Source organism: Vitis riparia, chromosome 7, assembly GCF_004353265.1.
Source record: "Vitis riparia cultivar Riparia Gloire de Montpellier isolate 1030 chromosome 7, EGFV_Vit.rip_1.0, whole genome shotgun sequence".
Taxonomy (NCBI): domain Eukaryota; kingdom Viridiplantae; phylum Streptophyta; class Magnoliopsida; order Vitales; family Vitaceae; genus Vitis; species Vitis riparia.
The window spans coordinates 7,318,723-7,337,738 of NC_048437.1; the positions used below are offsets into that span (position 1 = coordinate 7,318,723).

Consider the following 19,016-nt stretch of genomic DNA (forward strand, 5'->3'; position numbering starts at 1 on the left):
TTATCCACAGCGTCGTTTTCTGTTTTGATCAACGGCTCTCCAACCGGTTTTTTCCGAAGCTCTAGGGGGTTAAGGCAAGGGGACCCCCTATCCCCTTATCTTTTTGTTTTAGGCATGGAGGCTTTGTCTAGCCTCATTAATAGGGCAGTGAGAGGGGGTTATCTTACGGGCTGCTGGGTTAGGGGAAGGGAAGGAGCAGGAATTCAAGTCTCACACCTGTTGTTCGCTGATGACACACTGGTCTTCTGCGAGGATTCCCAAGAGCAAATGGCTTTTTTAAGTTGGTTGCTTTTGTGGTTTGAAGCCACTTCCGGATTGCGCATTAATCTGAATAAAAGTGAAATTTTGCCGGTGGGTAGAGTGGAGAACGCGGATTTACTAGCGGCTGAACTGGGCTGCAAGGTGGGATCTCTCCCTTCTACCTATTTGGGGCTCCCTTTGGGTGCTCCGCATAAGTCGGTGACGGTTTGGGACAGAATGGAAGAGAGGATGCGCAAGAGACTTGCCTTATGGAAGAGGCAATTCATTTCCAAGGGTGGAAGAATCACTCTCATTCGGAGCACTTTGGCGAGTATGCCAACCTACCTCATGTCCTTAATGCGTATACCAAGAGTGGTTAAATTAAGACTTGAGAAGATTCAAAGGGATTTCCTTTGGGGAGGGGGAGCGATAGAGAAGAAGATCCACCTAATAAAATGGGGTATTGTTTGTTCTCATAAGAAGAAGGGTGGGTTGGGGATTAGAGACCTCTCTACCCTTAATAGGGCCCTCCTATGCAAATGGAGTTGGCGGTTTGCGGTTGAAAGGAATTCCTATTGGAAACTTATAATTGACACGAAGTTTGGGGTTGATAGAGGAGGTTGGAGCACTTGCGGGAGTAGGGAGGGATTTGGGGTGGGGCTATGGAAAGAAATCAGCAAGGAAGGACTGTTGTTGCTTAAAAACGTTTCTTTTTCGGTGGGGGATGGTAAAAGGGTGAGGTTTTGGAAAGATACTTGGTGCGGGAACACTCCTCTTTGTGAGGCCTATCCCTCTTTGTTTGATTTAGCGGTTTCTAAAGACGTGAGGGTTGCGGACTATTGGGATTCAACGGGGGAAGTGGGTGGGTGGAACCCCCGCTTCCTTAGACCCTTCAACGATTGGGAGGTGGAGGAAGTGGAGAGATTCCTTTGGATCATTCAAGGAAAGAGGTTGAATGCTGGTTTGGAGGATAGGATGGTGTGGAATGAGACGAAAGATGGGATTTTCTCCGTAAAATCCTGTTTCAATATTCTGGACCATAGCAGTGCAGTCCCGTTTCCATGGAGAATTATTTGGAGTTCGTTTGTTCCTTCCAAGGTGGGCTTCTTTGCATGGGAAGCTTCTTGGGGGAAGGTGCTCACTCAAGACCAACTAAAGAGGAGGGGCTGGAAGTTAGCTAACAGGTGTTCCTTGTGTTGTGATGAAGAAGAGACGATAAATCACATCCTTATTCACTGTTCTAAGGCGAAGGTTTTGTGGGACCTCTTGTTCTCCCTATTTGGTGTTAATTGGGTCCTCCCGTTATCGGTTAGAGACACTCTTTTAGGTTGGCATGCTCCCTTTAAGGATAAGAATCATAGTAAGGTTTGGCGGGCAGCTCCTCTTTGCTTATTTTGGATGGTATGGAAGGAAAGAAATAGGATAGTTTTTTATAATGAGGCCCTATCTCTTCAAAGGTTGAAAAATTCCTTCATTTGTAATCTCTTACTTTGGGCTAATGCCTCCATAGTTGAAGGTCCCTTTTCTTTGTTTAATTTTGTGGACTGGTTGGGTTCTTGTTGAGGGCTGGTAAGGGTTTGTCCTTTTTGTTTCCGGTTTTTTGTAGGTGATGATTGTATACTCCCTGTATACTCTGGGTTACCTTTATTGCCCTTTTCTAATATATTTCTGTGCGTTTATCTATCAAAAAAAAAACAAATGATGTTCCACGAAAACGGGATTGCACATCTAGGCTCAAGAGTACTATAAAGGGATTTAACAGAAAAATTCTCATTCATTGTCTCTTTTCACACCACCCTATTCTCATCTGAACAAACAATTGCCCACTTTACAAGATGGGGCTTCTTCTCTAAATCTCCCCCACCCCAAAGAAAGTCCCTTTAGATTTGCTCTAGTCTAAATTTAACAACTCTTGACATACGCATCAAAGACATGATATAAATTGACATGTTAACCAAAGTGCTTCGAATGAGAGTAATTTTTCCTCCTTTAGAAATGAATTGTCTCTTCCACAAGGCTAGTCTTTTTCGAATCCTCTCCTCCACACCATCCCAAACCTCCATTGATTTGTGCAGAACACACAAGGGGAGCCCCAAGTAAGTGGAAGGAAGAGCTCCCACTTTGCAACCGAGTTCTAGGCCCAACAACTCTACATTCTCTACTCTTTCCACCGGCAAAATTTCACTCTTATCCAAATTGATTCTCAGCCCTGAAATGGCTTCAAACCACATTAACAACCAACTTAAAAATGTCATCTGCTCTTGGGAAGCATCACAGAAAACCAGCGTATCATCAGCGAACAGCAGGTGGATAATTGGAACCTTGTCACCACCTATTCCCCTTATCCTACAGCCTGTTAAGAATCCCCCCTTGGTGCTCTATTTATGAGACAACTTAAGACCTCCATCCCGATCACAAATAAGTAAGGAGATAGAGGGTCCCCTTGCCTCAGTCCCCTAGTGCTGTGAAAAAAACACGTTGGCGAGCCATTAATCAAAACGGAATACGTTGCAGTGGATATACACTAACTAATCCAGCCAGCCCATTTCTCCTCAAAACCCACTTTTTGCATCACTAGCAACAAAAAAATTCCAATTTATATGATTGTATGCCTTCTTCATATCCAACTTACACAGCACTCCACTTTCATTCCTTTTCAGCATAGAATCTATAGCCTCATTAGCAATTAACACAGCATTGAGAATTTGTCTTCCTTCAACAAAAGCGTTTTGGGATGAGGACACCACCTTTCCCATGACCTTCTTTAGCCTTTTAGCCTATTAGCCAAAACCTTTGCTAGCAGTTTGTACAATCCTCCCACCACACTGATGGGTCTATAGTCTCTCAGATCATCTGCCCCACCTTTTTTAGGAACTAAAACCAAGAATGTGGTATTCAAGCTCCTAACAAATCTTCCTCTCTCATGAAATTCTTTTAAGAAATCCATTATCTCATCTTTTATGAATTCCCAACAAAACTGCCAAAAAGCAAGGGGGAACCCATCCAAACCAGGCGCCCTGTCCCCATTCAACTCTAAAAGGGCAAAGAAAACCTCTTCCACAAAGAACACCTCCTCCAAACTGGCTACCTCCTCAACCCCAATTCTATCAAAATCCAAACCGTTCAAACTAGGGCGCAAACCACCGGGATCCAACAATAGATTCTAGTAGGCCCTAACCACACTCCTCTAAATATCTTGCTCTACTGTCAACCAGAGGCCATTAATTTTGATCTTTGCCAAACAATTCCTCCTTCTATTAGAGTTAGCCATCCTATGGAAGAATCTTGTGTTCTTATCACCTTCCTTCAACCATATTTCTCTTGATTTTTGTCTCCAGGAAATTTCCTCCATAAGTGCTCACTTCTTGAAATCCTCCCTAGCCTCCTTTCTAGCCTCTAACTCCAGCCTGGATAAAACTTTTAGCCGCTCCTGATTGTCCCAAAAGGACACTCTATCTAGAGCCAACCTCTTGTTCACCCCCATTTTCCCAAACACATCCTGTTCCAAATCTTCAAATTGGCTTTTAAAGCCTTTAATTTTTTTGTCAGGATAAAACTATAGGACTTGCTAAAATTGAAACCTTGCCACCGGCTTTTCAACATCTCCTTAAACCCCTTCTCTTTCCTCCACGTATTTTCAAAACGAAAAGGAATTGGTCCCCTCCTCACCCCACCCCCATCTAACAGAATAGGAAAATGGTCAGACACCGACCTTGGGAGAGTACACTGCATCACCCCGCTAAAATGAGTTTCCCAATCCTTCGATACCAAAAATAGATCCAGTCTTGACATGGATTGACCATTCAACCCTTCACTCCAAGGGCCCCTCCTGTAGGGGAAGGTCTTTCAAAGCCAACTCATCAATCACCTCCGAAAATCTTTTCATGGAAGCAGACATTCTTCTCTCTACTACACTCACTAGGAAATCTGATCACATTAAAAATCTCCTCCAATACACCACAGGTCAGTCCACAACCCTCAAATAACCCCTAACTCCTCCCAAAAAAATTCTCTATCTTTTCAAGGTAGGCCCGTAGACCCCTGTAAAAGTCCACAAGAAGCCATCCTCACAATTTTTAAAGCAACACGAAATTGAGAAGAGACCCACCTCCATACCTACTAATTACAACACTATTATCCCAAAAGACTACCACCTCTCCAACTGCCCCCTCTTGCATTTGCTGCCCCCCAACCTAAAAATCTTCCCACTCCTACACTACGCACTAACCCCAAGGGCATATCTTGGATTTTAGTCTCCTGCAAACACACCAAATCCACTCTTTGAGACTTGATTAGGGCCTTCATTATCTTCCTTTCATTTCTGTCATTAGCTCCTCTAACATTCCAAGATAAAAAATTTATCTTCATCTAAGGGTCGAGAGTTTGCCCCACCTCTTCTGACCAAATTGTTTTCCTTGCTCGCACCATTATAATTAATGGACCACTCTAATTTTTTCAGTTCTCGATCAAACTTAGTAATCCCTATGGTTCCCCTCTTATTACTCTGCTCTCTTCTTCTCTTGGTCCTTAGAAGCAAATTCAAGATTTCGCCTTCAAAGCCTTCAATTGAAAATCCCAGAAACTTGTTGAACCTCGCCAAACAATTGTCATCCCATCAACATCCTTTCCCCACCAATTCCTGAGGCAACTCTTCATCCTTACCCTCCACTCTTACCTCAACCAAAGACTTCTCCCACAATCTGCCATCAACCAAAATAATACTCAACAGGTTTTGCTCCTTTCCACCCACAGAGGCCAACCCGCCAAGAGACCCCCTTTTCACCATAGCTAGACCAAACCCAGAAGGAGTAAAAGAAGAGAGATCTCGGCCCCCCACAAAGAACGAAGGAGAATCAACGTACTTGGATGCCTCTGCAAACAAAGCTTCCTCAGCAAACGTCGCTTTTTCCAGCACCTCAAGGGCCTCCAGCAACAAAGCAACCCTCGACATCCCTTTGAGAGGATTCTCATTTCATCTTTCCTCTCTAACCTTGCTAATCGAAGACCCCTCTAGTGCCCTAGATTTTGGGACTGAAGACTCTAGACCTTTTGAAGACCCTCCTTCCACTGCGCCAACAACTTTAGGCCCAAGGCCCAAATCATTTTCCTCCTCACAACCCACTAAACACCCTTTTAAGGCGTTTAAAACGATGTGCCTTAAGACTTCATCCTCTCAGCCACCTGAGGCTCATTTTCTTGTCCCTGGGCCTCCCTAAGGCCCAAACCAATAGGCCCACTTTTGAAGCCACCCGACCCTAATCCTTGTCCACCCGATCTATTTAAATTTGATTTATTAACCCCTCTCTCTTGGTCTCTGCAAGGAGGGTTACCTACCCTAACCTCCTCTTCAGTCTCTTCGTCGAAAACCACAGCAAGAAGAGCAGCAAAAGCACCTCCATAGAACGACACGTCCTGTACCCCGAGCTGCAACTTCAATTGCTCCACCTTCTCCCTTTGACTCCCATAGCAAGCAGCGCGTAGATTTCCCTCCTCTTCTTCTCCGACCCCTGATTCGCCCACCCCGCATTTTCTTCCCGTCGACACCACCTGCACAAAATAAGGTGGAGTTTCCCACCACAATTGAATGGAATAGCACCCCAACCCACCACAATCTGAGCAGTGCTAGGTAAATCCCTTCCCGCCAGCTTCACCAAGATCCTTGCCCATTGCAACTCAATAAAAAAAGTTGTGTCTTCATCCACTGCAATAAAGCCTCCACACCCATCACCGATTTTTTTAAACACCTCCCAACTCCATAGGTGGAGTGGGAAACCCACCATCCTCACCCACGCCTCTTTAGCATAGGAATCCTTGCAGAGGCACCCTACCTCTAGGTTCCATCTATCCAAAATAAGGAAGTTCTCCTTAATACTCCTTTTGTCTCTAGCTAGGACTCACTCAACCTCACTTGGCAACTCAAATTCAAATAGCAAGAGTCTTCTGCCTAGCACCGCAATACTCAATTTCCCCTTTAAAAGCCAATGTTGACGCGTCCATTTCCTTAAAAAATCCAGCTCAGGTAAAGGAGCTATATAATTACCCCACCAAACACCGTTTCATCTATCCTAACCTTCCTCATACTTCTCTTTCACCCAACTCTAACCAGACTTAATCACCTATTCTTCCTAGTTTCGACTTTACAACATCTACGTAGGTCTTTGTCTCCACCCTCTTCTCCCTCGAAGGAACCTTCGAACCCCTCTTCTCCCTCAATGAAACCTCTAGAACTCTGGTTTCCTTTAAGCCTCCAACAAGGACCACTCCAAAGCCTCTCAACTTCTTGGCCAGAGTATTCCATCCACCAGACAGCCCTTTCCCTTCTAGAAAGATAATGCTGAATATTTTTGTCTCGAGATCACGGACAAAGCATAGAATGAACCTTCCTGCCTCATTTGAACGGAACTCCAACCCATACTTCCTACCCCCCTCCTCCTAACCAAGAACCCATCTTCTACGATCGATCTCTCTACAACAGGCTTCAACTCCATTCAATAAGCAGCATAAACTAACTTCCCCAAATCTAATCCATGAGGAGACACCTCTACTTCTCTCCCAAATACATCCTTTCAACTTCCCTCCCACATCCTCAACCAAAAGCTCGAACGACTTAGACTCCACAACAAACCAACTTCTTCCACCCCTGGCAGCACCAACTTCTCCCAATTGACCTAGACACATTGGATTTGAGGTTAATCCTTTCTCACCGCCCAGATGCTAACCTGGATACTATTTTATTTTTTTTATTTTTTTTATAGGAAACGACGAAGGGATATATTAATAAAAAAAGGAGTACAAAAGAAGGATGAGGAATCCTCCTACCAAAAAAAAACTAAACTACAAGGAAACAAATACTAGAAAATACAAACTAACCTGGATACTATTGAACCTCAAACCTCATTATTATCATTATAAATTAGCCTAGCTGAAAAGGTGGAGCCTATATTCAATCTTAATGACATGCTGCTGGACCCAAACTAGAGTCACTGCCAGCTCTATCAAGTGTAATAACACTGCATTTATCCATCTGCAGTTACACTGACTCTCTTGTCAAAACAGTTACATCAGCAAAAAGACACAAAAATTGTTTTAAAAGGTTTATTCCAGTATGTTGAAAATCTGGTTATCAATACAGGTAAGAAGAATTTTTTACATTAAGCAGCCAAAATGGCAGGGAGGTTATAAAAGAGAGTAATGCATAAGTTATGAACAAACCATCCAGTTGACTCGCGCCGTTCATAATTTTTTATTGTATCCTCCAATTCAATGGCCTCCATGACATAGGTCATATACTCACTGCAAAATTAACAGCCGGTTAGACACATTTGGCCTAACCATTAGAAGTGAACAGAAGGCCAACATTAAATAATGAAATGATGAAAGCCCATTTGCAATACAGAGATCATCTGGTTTGAAATGCGTTAACAAAATCACAGATCATAAAACAATATTAAAACCCATATATGCAACTGATATCCAAAATAAATCAAGTGCAGATCTTAAAATCAGCTTATTTAACAAATAGAGCAGATCAAGGTAACTTCTTATACATATACAAGATCCCCAACATGGCATTAAAACAAATTGAATCATTATGGATACAGGGGACCAAAAATAGTTCCAAAATGTGTGTATTTTGATGTGTTCAATGTGGCCAAAAATGCTAAAACAGAAATATTCTCACCAGAATTAGAAAAGCATAATCAATTACAGGCACACTTCTCATGGACTGAAGTGAATTGAATCAAATCTGAAATCGAGGTACCTACCACATAGTAATGCAAGTAGATAGGAAATTTGAAAGTGAAAATAGCTCTGTATATCTTTCTAAATCTGAAATAAATGAACTGAGATAGAAGGGAAGGGGAAGTTGTTACACTCTGCCTTGTGTCTCTCCTAGAACATTCAAGTGCCTGAACACTATATGCTACACTACCACCAGAGACACAAGAATGCTATGAAACAAGGAGACTACTCTATAGCTCTCATTTTTTGTGTCAAATGCACCAAAATTGTCAGCTTATAGGACAGTTTTGTGCACAGATATTCATGTTGCAATTTACTTTGTTTGGTCGCAACAGTCATTACCTTGTGTTCATTGCACACTAAAACATCCATGTTAGTCTCCTTACTAGATAGTACACAAGTAAAGATAAGAACTGCTGGTAAGAAATTACAAATGATAATCATATTAATAAGCCAACAAACTGCTAAATTGACAGATCAAAATAAAAGGATAACAAACACATTATCACTTTTCAAGAATAAGGATAGATGCACAATTATCATATTAACAGATGTCGGTGAAGTGGGCAAGGGAACTGGAAAAAGAAAAGAAAATTTTAAGGAAAGAATTCTCCCTTCATCACATACTGCAAATATTCCACTTCATCATTCAGTTTGCATAAAAAGAATTCTCCCTTCATCACATACTGCAAATATTCTACTTCATTATTCAGTTTACCTTTTGTACCGATAATACTCCTCTCGAGCTCCTCTAAGATGACGCCTAAGTGTGGCCATTGATTTCTCATCTGTGTCATAGTCCATATCATTTTCCCCTAATCGGCCCCCTTGAGGTTTGAAAGATGGATCTTCTCTGAACTGGGAAATGGCATAATAAATTTAATATATTACAGCAAAAACACTATTGGAACTAATTTAAATTTGCAAACATAAGCAAGAAGCTGATGTACCATTTGAATTAACATATTATCGATAACATCCATGTAAGGTCTCAAAGGATCACGCTTGGACATTTGATTGGATGTCGCTTGAGCTACCTAATGAAGCAGACCACCATAAAGAATTAGGGAACTAAGCAACAGAAGAGCAATAAGTTAGACCAAATACAACTATGCTCAAAGGAGATGCAACTTCCAAAAATTTCCCATGCTTAAGAGAGCATGAAGGAAAAACAGATCCCGGATAGAAGGTCACATATGACAAACAGGTCATTTGCTCGTCGTATCATTCTGTAATATCAATGTAAAAATATACTATATTTTACTCCTAGAATGAGGAAACCTTAAAAAACTAAATCACATCTTTTTCATAGTTTCTTTCATTTATTACATGGATTACAAAACTGTTAAGGATTATATGTCTAACTGCAATTCCAAAAATTGAAGCAAGTATTGGGCTCATTGAGGTCCAGCCCATGCCATTGCCTAAATGTGTAGAGATATCACTTGCTATTGATCTTGCATTTCTCCTTCAACTTGTTTGTAGAGTAAAAAAAGCTCCAAGTATATTTAAGCTTTACCAAAACCTAAAGAGTAATGCAGACTGCTCATAATTTCTGAAGCTTGTACAAAATTTCATTGAACTCAGATAATTCCAGAGCAGTTTAAGTAAAATATATGAACCATATATAATTTTATCTAAGAAAATTCAAATTCATAATTCCACTTCCAACAAATTCTAAATGAAATAAAAGGTAGTTCATGGTAATCACCAATATAAACAGTCTCCTATTCCTGGCAAGTGTAAAATAAAATAAGAAGATAAACAACTATACTTGTATCATGCCTTATACAAACTAAGTTAGCAAGATGGAATTTTCAAATAATGATGGAAAGTAACACTTACTACAATGGCATTTGAAAGTTCTTGATGAGCATCATCAAGTTTTACAGCCATTTTTGCAATTTTATGAGAAAGGACTTTTTGGCGAGTAGTCCAATCTGCATTTTTCCAAATGCTCTTCGGAATTTCACTCAAACCAAAGCCAAGAAGAAATGCACCCGTAACAAGACCAAAAGTATTTGAGCAGGCCATGGCTAAACCCAGAACACTTCCAATCCTGTCAATAAGGATATTAAGAAACAAGTAATTAGAAAGTAACAGATCAAATAGTCAAGCATAAAAAAAATATATGGCTCAAATAGAAGGGTGCTCAGTAGCTTGATCACCACAATCATCTTGATAGGAAGCACAATGGACTTAAAGGAGCAGATGCCTGAGTAATAGCTAGACAAAGGTTACTATTAACAGCTATCTGGATTTGAGTATAATCAATCAGAATAATCATGATTATACTTGCTTTCAGCCACATGATGCTATGTTATTTTTTTCCATAGGGAATTCCCACAGTTATTTTCCTCATAGGCATGATTCATCGATACCATATTACCAATGCCAAAACATATTCTCTCAAGACTTAAGCATAGGAAATTTATTTGAGTCTTACTCTTAGTGGCAATCTTAATGGAATTTAAAAGAAGAAAAAAATTAGGAAAGCAAACTGGGAAATATGGAAGAAAAGATGGGATCACAGTGAAGTTGCCAACAGGATATATTCATTGTCAGGTTTGTATCATGTCAACCAAGAATATTATAAAAATCTACTCAACCTGAACATGATTAAACGTGCTAACTGCATCATAATCATAATCATATAATGCATCATAATTTTGGACAGAGTTGAAAAATGGTAAGCTCTCTATTAAAGCCCTCTACTCAGCTTTAGAGTCAGGAAGTACGGTGTTGTTTCTAGCAAGTGTGATTTGGAACTTTGAGGTGCTGCTAAAAGTGAGCTTTTTTGCTTGGGAGGCTACTTGGGCAAAGGTTTAAACTTTGAATCATTCAAAGAAGAGAGTCCATCGATCACATTCTTACCCACTGTGTCAAGACAAAGGTATTATGAAATCTATTGTTTTCCCCTTTTGGAGTGTTTTGGGTGCTTCCCTCTTCAATCAAAGAGGTGCTTTTAGGATGGCATGGTTCTTTTATGGGAAAAAAATGGAAAAAGGCGTCGCAGGCTGCTGCCCTATGCTTATTTTAGACCATCTAGAAGGAAAGAATTTGAAAATGAGGAGCATTCCATTCAAGGACTAAAATACCCTTTCCTTGGTAATCTATGGGCTTGGTATAGGTTGTTTTTAGGTTCTAGTCCACCATTTGGACCAGTTGGACTCATATTGAGGGGCATGTTGTTTTATGTGGTCCCTAAATTATTTTGACAACGCCTTTAGGCGTCCATTGTATAATTCCTATGTATTTTGGTACGTTGTTTTGGTGTCTCTTGTTTATAATATTTTCTTGTTTTACTCATAAAAAAACATGTTTAATACTCTAAACCTATATAAATTAAAATTTAACTTGTTTATCAATTAGTTTACTAAAAAAACATAATAAAACTAATAAATTGTTAATAAAAACTCATATAAAAAAAATAAAATATATAAGCTTTTTTTTATTAGGCAAAAGTATATAATGATTATATGAGTTAAACATATTGAACAAAAGTCAAAGTCAATGTCATGTCATTATGACATGATAATGAAATGGGTCATATATGTTGTTATCATGCCAACCAACACGATTCATTGAATGGGCCAAAATGCCTTGAATGACCAACTTGAATATAACCTATTTCATAAATAAGTTAGGTAGGTCAACACAATTATGACAAGAAAAAGATTAGATTCAATCCAAACCTCTAATCTCACGTCATTTGCCTCCTTTTGAGCCTCTTACATTCCCCTTAATATAGTCCAGCTTGATTGGTTTTTGGTGTGTAGATCGAAAGGTGTGGGTTGGCATAAAAAGGTTGCTTGGAAGGAAATTATTCTCATACTAGAGCTACGAATTGTTTTATGCATATTCTCATGAGATACTTTACCATTGTATAGGTTTACTTAGTACTTTGGAGGCTTCAAACATACTTTCTGATTAGTTCGTTGTATTTTTTGGGAGGATTCCTCATCCTTCTTTTGTATTTCTATATCCTTAATTTAATACATTTGTTGTTTCTAATAAAAACATGACTCTCATTTTATTTATCAATTTTTATAATAGAACTTAAGATCATTTTAAAAACAAAATGTATGAGATAGAAGCTTGAAGAACGATGGTCCATCCAACAAGGAAATACAAAGGAAAAAAAAAACATAAAATTAGCAACTAATATGAAGATAAAACTATACATCATAAGCACCACCCATAGACTTAATTCCTATATCAAAGTGTTTATCGTACTCCTTTGCACAAGAAAATTAACCTCATCATTGCTCTTTCTACTGGTTAATCCAACAACAAAATTTAAACCCCACACTAGATCTGTCACCTCTCATAAGACACCTAAAAGTCCTTGAACCCAATCTCTCTTGCCTCAATCTAATTCTCCTCACCTCCCAACATCACCCATCAGTTAGAGGTAGAGGTGCCCAGCACTACATCCATTTCTACACCCACATTCCATACTCATATCCATATTGCATCGTGTTACCATGGGTATTAATGGGGAAGATTGTTTGAAACATGAATTGCAAAGAAAAGAAAAAATGCTAGCCCTAATGTCCAAGCCTTAATTTGGGACACAAATAAAGACTTAATTTCCTCTTGAAAGCTTTTGTAGTTAATTCATGTCAATTTAAGTATTTGTAGATGTTTATTTTAGAGAAAAGTAGTTTTACTAATTTCCATTTGTTGCATTGGGCTACACAAGCAATCCATGGTCTCATTTAGAGTCTTTTTTATTTTATTAAGATGGGGTTTAGTTCTTTTCATTTCTAATTTAAAATACATATTTCTACTAGGGAAAGGAATCCAATTCATAGAAAAGGTAATCCTTTTTTTTAAAACAAGGAAAGATATGTATACATAAATAGCAAAAGAAAAGGAAGACCAAAGTGCACAGGACATATACATCAGGCACCCAAAGGTAAGACCTCAAAAGAAAAGCCACAAAAACCATCCTTTCTCCCAACAAGAACCCAACCAATCTACAAAATCAATCAAAGACACCAAGCCTTCTCTTATACACATGCTAACCTAAGCTTAAAGGTTATAAAGGAACGAATGTTTCAACTTTTGATCGGTTTGTTCCTCATTATCAAAGCTCTTTGATTACATTCCTGCCAAACAGATCAAATCATGTAGGACTAGTTCTCCACGCTCTCAACCTTTTCCTTTCTACAAAGGAACCATGTCAACTTAACAAAGTATCTTTTCTCATGGATGAGAGCACCCAAACTATGCCAAAATAAGGAGAACAACAATTGTCATAAAGCCCTTGGTGGTCAATAGGTTTCCTCCTCAAGTTTACAAAGAAAATATCGATTCACCAACGGCCACCCTCTTTTTTTAAGTTAATATGACATGAATACTTTACCATGCCTAGCCTCCCATGCAAAAACTCTTTCCATTCCAAGAATAAATGGAAAGATTTGACTAAAAAAACACCTTTATTCGAATCCTTCCAAATCACCTTGTCCTTTACTTTTTCTCCTCATCAGCTTCTCCAACAATCTTGTAAGAAAAGTCTCAATGATGCTCAACTCCCAATCATTTAAGTATATGGAGAAGCATGGATTTTAATGACCACCAACTCCTGTCTCTTCCCATAAATCCACTGGCCAAACCTTTTTAGACCAAAGCCAAAACATACAAGGAGGAAAAGGGATTACCCAAGAGCCCCTCCCCACACCATTTATCATTTTAAAACTAAACTCTCCTACCATTACCTGCTTCAAAGGAAACTTTGCTAGAGAAAAGATCTCATTCCTTCCTGTAGCTTTCCAAACTCTAACCCCGTAACCATCTCTCACTTCATAGGAATGCCAACCGCCTTCTTCCTTCCCATGCTTCACCTCTACTTCCAAAAAACTTTCCTTTCAATAGCAAATCTCCAACTCCACTTTTCAAGGAGAGCCTAAATAAGAGAAGCTTGTCTTCTAATGCCCAATCCCCCCTGACTCCCATCCATGAAAACAACTTGCCACCTCGTGAAGTGAGCCTTCTTCTCAAGAGCCCCACTACCCCATAGGAGATCCCTTGGAATCTTTTCAAACCTCAACCTAACCTTTTTAAGGATTACAAAAAAGGACATATAATAGATTAGCAAGTTGGACAACATTCTTCAAATCAACAAAAGTCTTCCCCCTTTAGACATGTATTGCCTCTTCCACATCGACAATCTTCTAAAAACCTCTCATCCATGGAATCTCAAACCATAGTTGATCTAAAAAGGGCACCTAATGGCAAGCCTAAGCACAAAGACAAAAGCTCCCCCTAACCTAACTCCATTGTCAACTCCTCAACATTAGCTACCCTACCAACAAGAATCAATTCACTTTTTCCTAAGTTTATCTTCATGCCCAAGATTGCTTCAAACCACATGAAAAACCTACTTAAGTGAATTATTTGATCTTGGGAGTCGTCACAAAATTATAAAAAAAAAAACTAAACTATCGTCTACAAACAAAAGGTAGGACACCTCCCCTCCCCCTTTACCTAGAAGCTCAACAAGAAACCTCCCTCCTCAACCCTCTCCAAATGACAACTCAACACATGCATGGTCAATACAAAGAGATACAAAGAAAGTAGGTACCTTCATCTTCACCACCTCAAACTCTAAAAAAACCCAGAAAGAGTCCCACTGACAAGCACTGAGAACTTTACTGTGGAGAGGAGGAGAGGGAGTTACCATTAGAATTTAATCATAGTTTTGAGCAATTACTAAGCTTCTTTTAAAGGTGTCATTCTCTTATTCAATTCTTCCTAAATGTAATTACTAAAAGATATAGATTTAATTCCCCAAGAACCTTGATGAGATCACCTAAGGTTTTATTTCCCTCTTGTATTAACAACTCATTCACCACAATTTATAATTAGAGAAAATCTTGAATATGCTAAAGGTAAAATATCCTGCATCAATCCATGTTTCAAACTTGGACCTCGAATCCACCTTGACATGTAGTTATTGGATCCTCACTTGGGCTACATCAGTCAATCAAGAGACCAATTGCATTACAATTTCTAAAACACCCTCCCCACCCCACCCCACCCCCCTCCCTTCCTACCTAAAAAAGGGAAAAAAAAATTACCTTTTTTTTCTTTTTCTTTTTCTTTTTTCTTTTTTTTTTTTATAAGCAAAAAAGCAAAAGATATATTAAAGAGCCAAAACCAAGGCTACACCAAATACACAAGAAATATACATGAGTGCACCAAAGAAAAAACACAAAAACCCTCTTCTTAATGGCAACCTAACCAATCGATAAAATCAATCATGGATAAGGACTCTTGCCCTAAACCCCCTTTGGTCCATCTAAAATGTTACAAAGAAAAGTTAATTTTAGTTCTTGATCTGAAAGCTCAACATTATCAAAAGTCCTTTTGTTCCTCTTCCCAATGGATCGGCTATGCTAACTATGAAGCATTGCTTGGACTAAGGTAAGCAACACCCAAACCACTCCAAACAAGGAGAAGACCAATTGCCATAACAAACTAGCCTTAGAACAATGAAAAATGATGTGATCGCAAGATTCCTCCTCGCCTTTGCAAAGAAAGCATTTGTTCACCAAAGTCCAACCTCTCCTCTTCAAATTGTCCATAGTTAGAATCCCCTTCCAAGTTGCTTCCCAAACAAAAAAACCCACTTTTATTAGAGCCCAAGAATTTCAAATAAGCCTTGCTGGGAAAGAATCGAAACCATCCTATCACAAAAAGATTTAACTGAAAACTAGCCTCCCTTAATAGTCATCCACAACACCTTGTCATCCACCTCCCTCCTCATTGATTTACCATGCAAACACAAAAGGAGTGTTTCAACACAACCTAACTCCCAGTCTTGGAAATTCCTTACAAAACGAGGGTTCAAACACCCCCCAAAATCAGTATGCGCTCAAACATCACATACCCAAGCCTCCTTTGAAGTAGCTATAACGAACAAAGAGGGGAAAGAGGTACTCAAAGAGGTGTCCCCACACCAAATGTCCTTCCAAAACCTTACCCTTCTTCCATTGCCCAAATCATAGAAAATCTTGCTTTTGAAAGCATCTCATCCTTTCCTTATAGCCTTCCACAATCCTACACCATAACCAATTCTCACCTCCATAGAGCACCAACCCCTTTCTTCCGACATGATTTCTTCCACAAGGGCTCTCCTTCTGATAACCTCCAACTCCATTTGCCTAAGAGAGCATTGTTCAAAATAGAAAGATTTTGAATGCCTAGCCCTCTCTCCGCCCTTGGTTTATAAACTTTTTGCCAACTCACTAAGTAAGGCTTATTTTCAAGAAACCCTCCTCCCCAAAGAAAGCCCCTTTGAAAATTTTCCAATCTACAACGCACCCTTCTTGGAATAACAGAAATGGACATGAAATAAATGGGTAGGCTAAACAAGATACTTTTGATAAGAGTTAAACCCCCCATCCTTGGACGAGTATTGTCTATTCCACCTTATCCTTGGACAAATATTGTCTCTTCCACCTTGCAAGCTTTCTTTGGATCCTCTCCTCCACCAAATCCCACATTGTTGTCGATTTAAAAGTAGCACCCAAAGGAGCCCAAGATACTTGGAAGGTAATGACCCTACTTCACACCCTAAAATATCCACCAACTCCTCCATTATAGGAACCCTTCCAACTGAGATTAGCTCACTTTTTTCAAGGTTGATCTTAAGCCCTATAATTGCTTCAAACCACATCAAGACCCAATGAAGATGCAATAGTTGGCCCTTAGAAGCCTCACAAAAAATCAATGTGTCATCCCCAATCACCTTTTATCTCACAACAAAAGAAGTGGTAAGCTTTTTTTTTCTTTATAGAGTTTGACTAATAGGTAAATTACCAATAAATCCTTTCAATATATATTTTCATAAAGATTCTAAACTTCCTTCGTAAATTTGACGATTTTTTCCTTTTAACTTTCAAAAGAACACTAAAAGACTATCTAATTAACTCCTAGATTTCAAAAGAAAAAAAATGCAGTTCTTATCACTATTATATCTCCTATTTTTTAATTTGAAAGCTGGCACAGTTAGTTTCTAATGCCTATCATAGACCTACAGATTTTTAATTGTTAGCTTGCTGTTATTCTCAATGCCCTAGAAGGCAAACCAAAAGCTATAAAGAAGAAATTTGGGACAACATCAGTAAAAAGCAAGACTAAGAAGATGAGACACGAACCGAAGTCCGTGCATGATAATGAGGAGAACAAGTCCAAGAAGGCCGATAGATCCCACAACTAAGTAGAAGACTAGGTTTACTCGAATGCTAGTCTTCAATCGTTCAGTTACTGTGAAGTCTCCAGCATCTTCAAAACCCTGAATAAGGGGTGCCACAGCCCTGCTTAGAGAAAAAACACAAGCTAAACATATGAGAAAATGTAAAAATTTGGATAGTAGAACCATTATAAGGCATGTCAAAACATGATGACCTAAACCATCTTATATAAAAAGTTTATGTCTTTAAAAAATACTTTTCAAACTTTTAAATTTGAGGCAGTAAAAATTTTTTAATACCTAAATTTTTTTAAATAGTTTTTAAAAGTCATTATCTTTTTAAGGTAAGTCTCAAAGAGTTGTTGCATTTTATATAGAAGTTACTAATTAAACATCATTTTCTATTTTTAAAAACAGAAAACAAGAAGCGTATCCAAATGACACCTTAATTTTTTAATTACATTTTCTTCATCCCTTAGAATAATAAGTTGATATTAGTAAAAATTGATATTATGGATGCAACAAAGTATAAAGTAGATAAATTCCTAAATAAGCTATTCTTGTTTCTAATCATATAAATATTTAATTTTTCATCTCTGTCCAAGTGCCTGTACACACTGTTGAGATCCTTTCAACCAAGTTTGCATCATAGGATTTGGAAATGCGAAGGAACAAACACCCAAACACATCCCTGCACCTGGCATCTACACCCAACACCCGAGCAAATTCATGTAATAACAATATAGGCACATCTCAATACATGGTAAAGTACACAGGCCCATTGACTCAAAAGTCAAAACAGAATTCCATAGAGATGCTTGTTGAAACTCCAAAAGAATCTATTTTTAGTTACTGGTCGATGTTTCTCTTTAGTGACATTAAGCATGTTGTGTATTAAAATGATTCTTTAGGAAAGCAGGCAACAACTACTTTTCTTTGTAATGAAGTTGAATTCAGATATTTTCGGAGTTGGAATGGGAGATTAAACAATCAAACTCATATTACGATGCCACTACCATTTTAAATTCCTCAAAATTGAGAACAAAGTTCATTCATCCTTGAAGATGTTTCAAAACACACCCATACTGAATCATCTTGAGCATAACAACTAAACAATGTGCATACAAGAATCAAAAATACAAAAAGCAGCCGGTATATAAGTTCGTCCATGACATACCAAGTAAGTAAAAAGGTACTCCAATATGACCAGCTCCAAAAGAAGGAAATAACTCCGTTCGGATGTTCAGTTATTGCCTGTTCAACAAATGCATGAACCAATTGCGTTACTAAAATCAATTCAATCGATACAACAAATGTTCCAATGCTTAAATAAACAAATCCAAATCCGACATCACAAATCCAATTCAACCAATTGTGGAACCCTAATTCACACGAAATCAAATCAAATCCATTCAAAACCCGATAAATTCGTTTCAGGTCCCATCCGATTCACAGTTGACATGTTCCAATTAGAATAATTACCGTCCAGATATCTGCGGGGACAATTATGATGATTGAGAGAGAACAGAACCAGGCGTAGCCGACGGTGAAAAACACGTAGCGAGGTATGCCGGGGCCGGCGAAGTATTTAAGCGTCAATACGACCATGCCTAGGGTTAGGGGCAGCGAGATCAGATAGAAGACCCACATCTCTGACGCTCCCTTTGTCTCTCTCTAGAACCCTCCCTCTTTACAGTGACAAGTTTTGAGGAAGAGGAAGAGAGACCAGGTCAAGGGAACCCGAGAAGCGTAAGCGGAGCTCCGATCGCTGCAAATAGATTTGATGCTCAAGTGCGTCACCTCCCCGCGTGTCTTGCGTCGGTGATCTCTG

At 39.0% G+C, this 19,016-nt stretch overlaps 1 protein-coding gene across 2 annotated transcripts in view; it reads right to left on the reverse strand.

The window, feature by feature from the left end:
- Nucleotides 1-19,016, reverse strand: part of LOC117918703 (LMBR1 domain-containing protein 2 homolog A) — a 42,379-nt gene extending 23,363 nt beyond the window's left edge. Inside the window, exons 1-7 of one of the 2 annotated variants that reach the window (XM_034835538.1) lie at nucleotides 18,668-19,016; nucleotides 18,363-18,439; nucleotides 17,151-17,309; nucleotides 9,829-10,042; nucleotides 8,934-9,020; nucleotides 8,702-8,841; nucleotides 7,453-7,533 (exon numbers count right to left, since the gene is read on the reverse strand). In XM_034835538.1, coding sequence (XP_034691429.1) covers nucleotides 7,453-7,533; nucleotides 8,702-8,841; nucleotides 8,934-9,020; nucleotides 9,829-10,042; nucleotides 17,151-17,309; nucleotides 18,363-18,439; nucleotides 18,668-18,835 — 926 coding nt within the window. In that variant the 5' untranslated portion in view covers nucleotides 18,836-19,016. Of the gene's footprint in view, nucleotides 1-7,452; nucleotides 7,534-8,701; nucleotides 8,842-8,933; nucleotides 9,021-9,828; nucleotides 10,043-11,678; nucleotides 11,941-17,150; nucleotides 17,310-18,362; nucleotides 18,440-18,667 lie in introns of those variants that run through there. The other variant, XM_034835539.1, reaches the window with a different exon arrangement.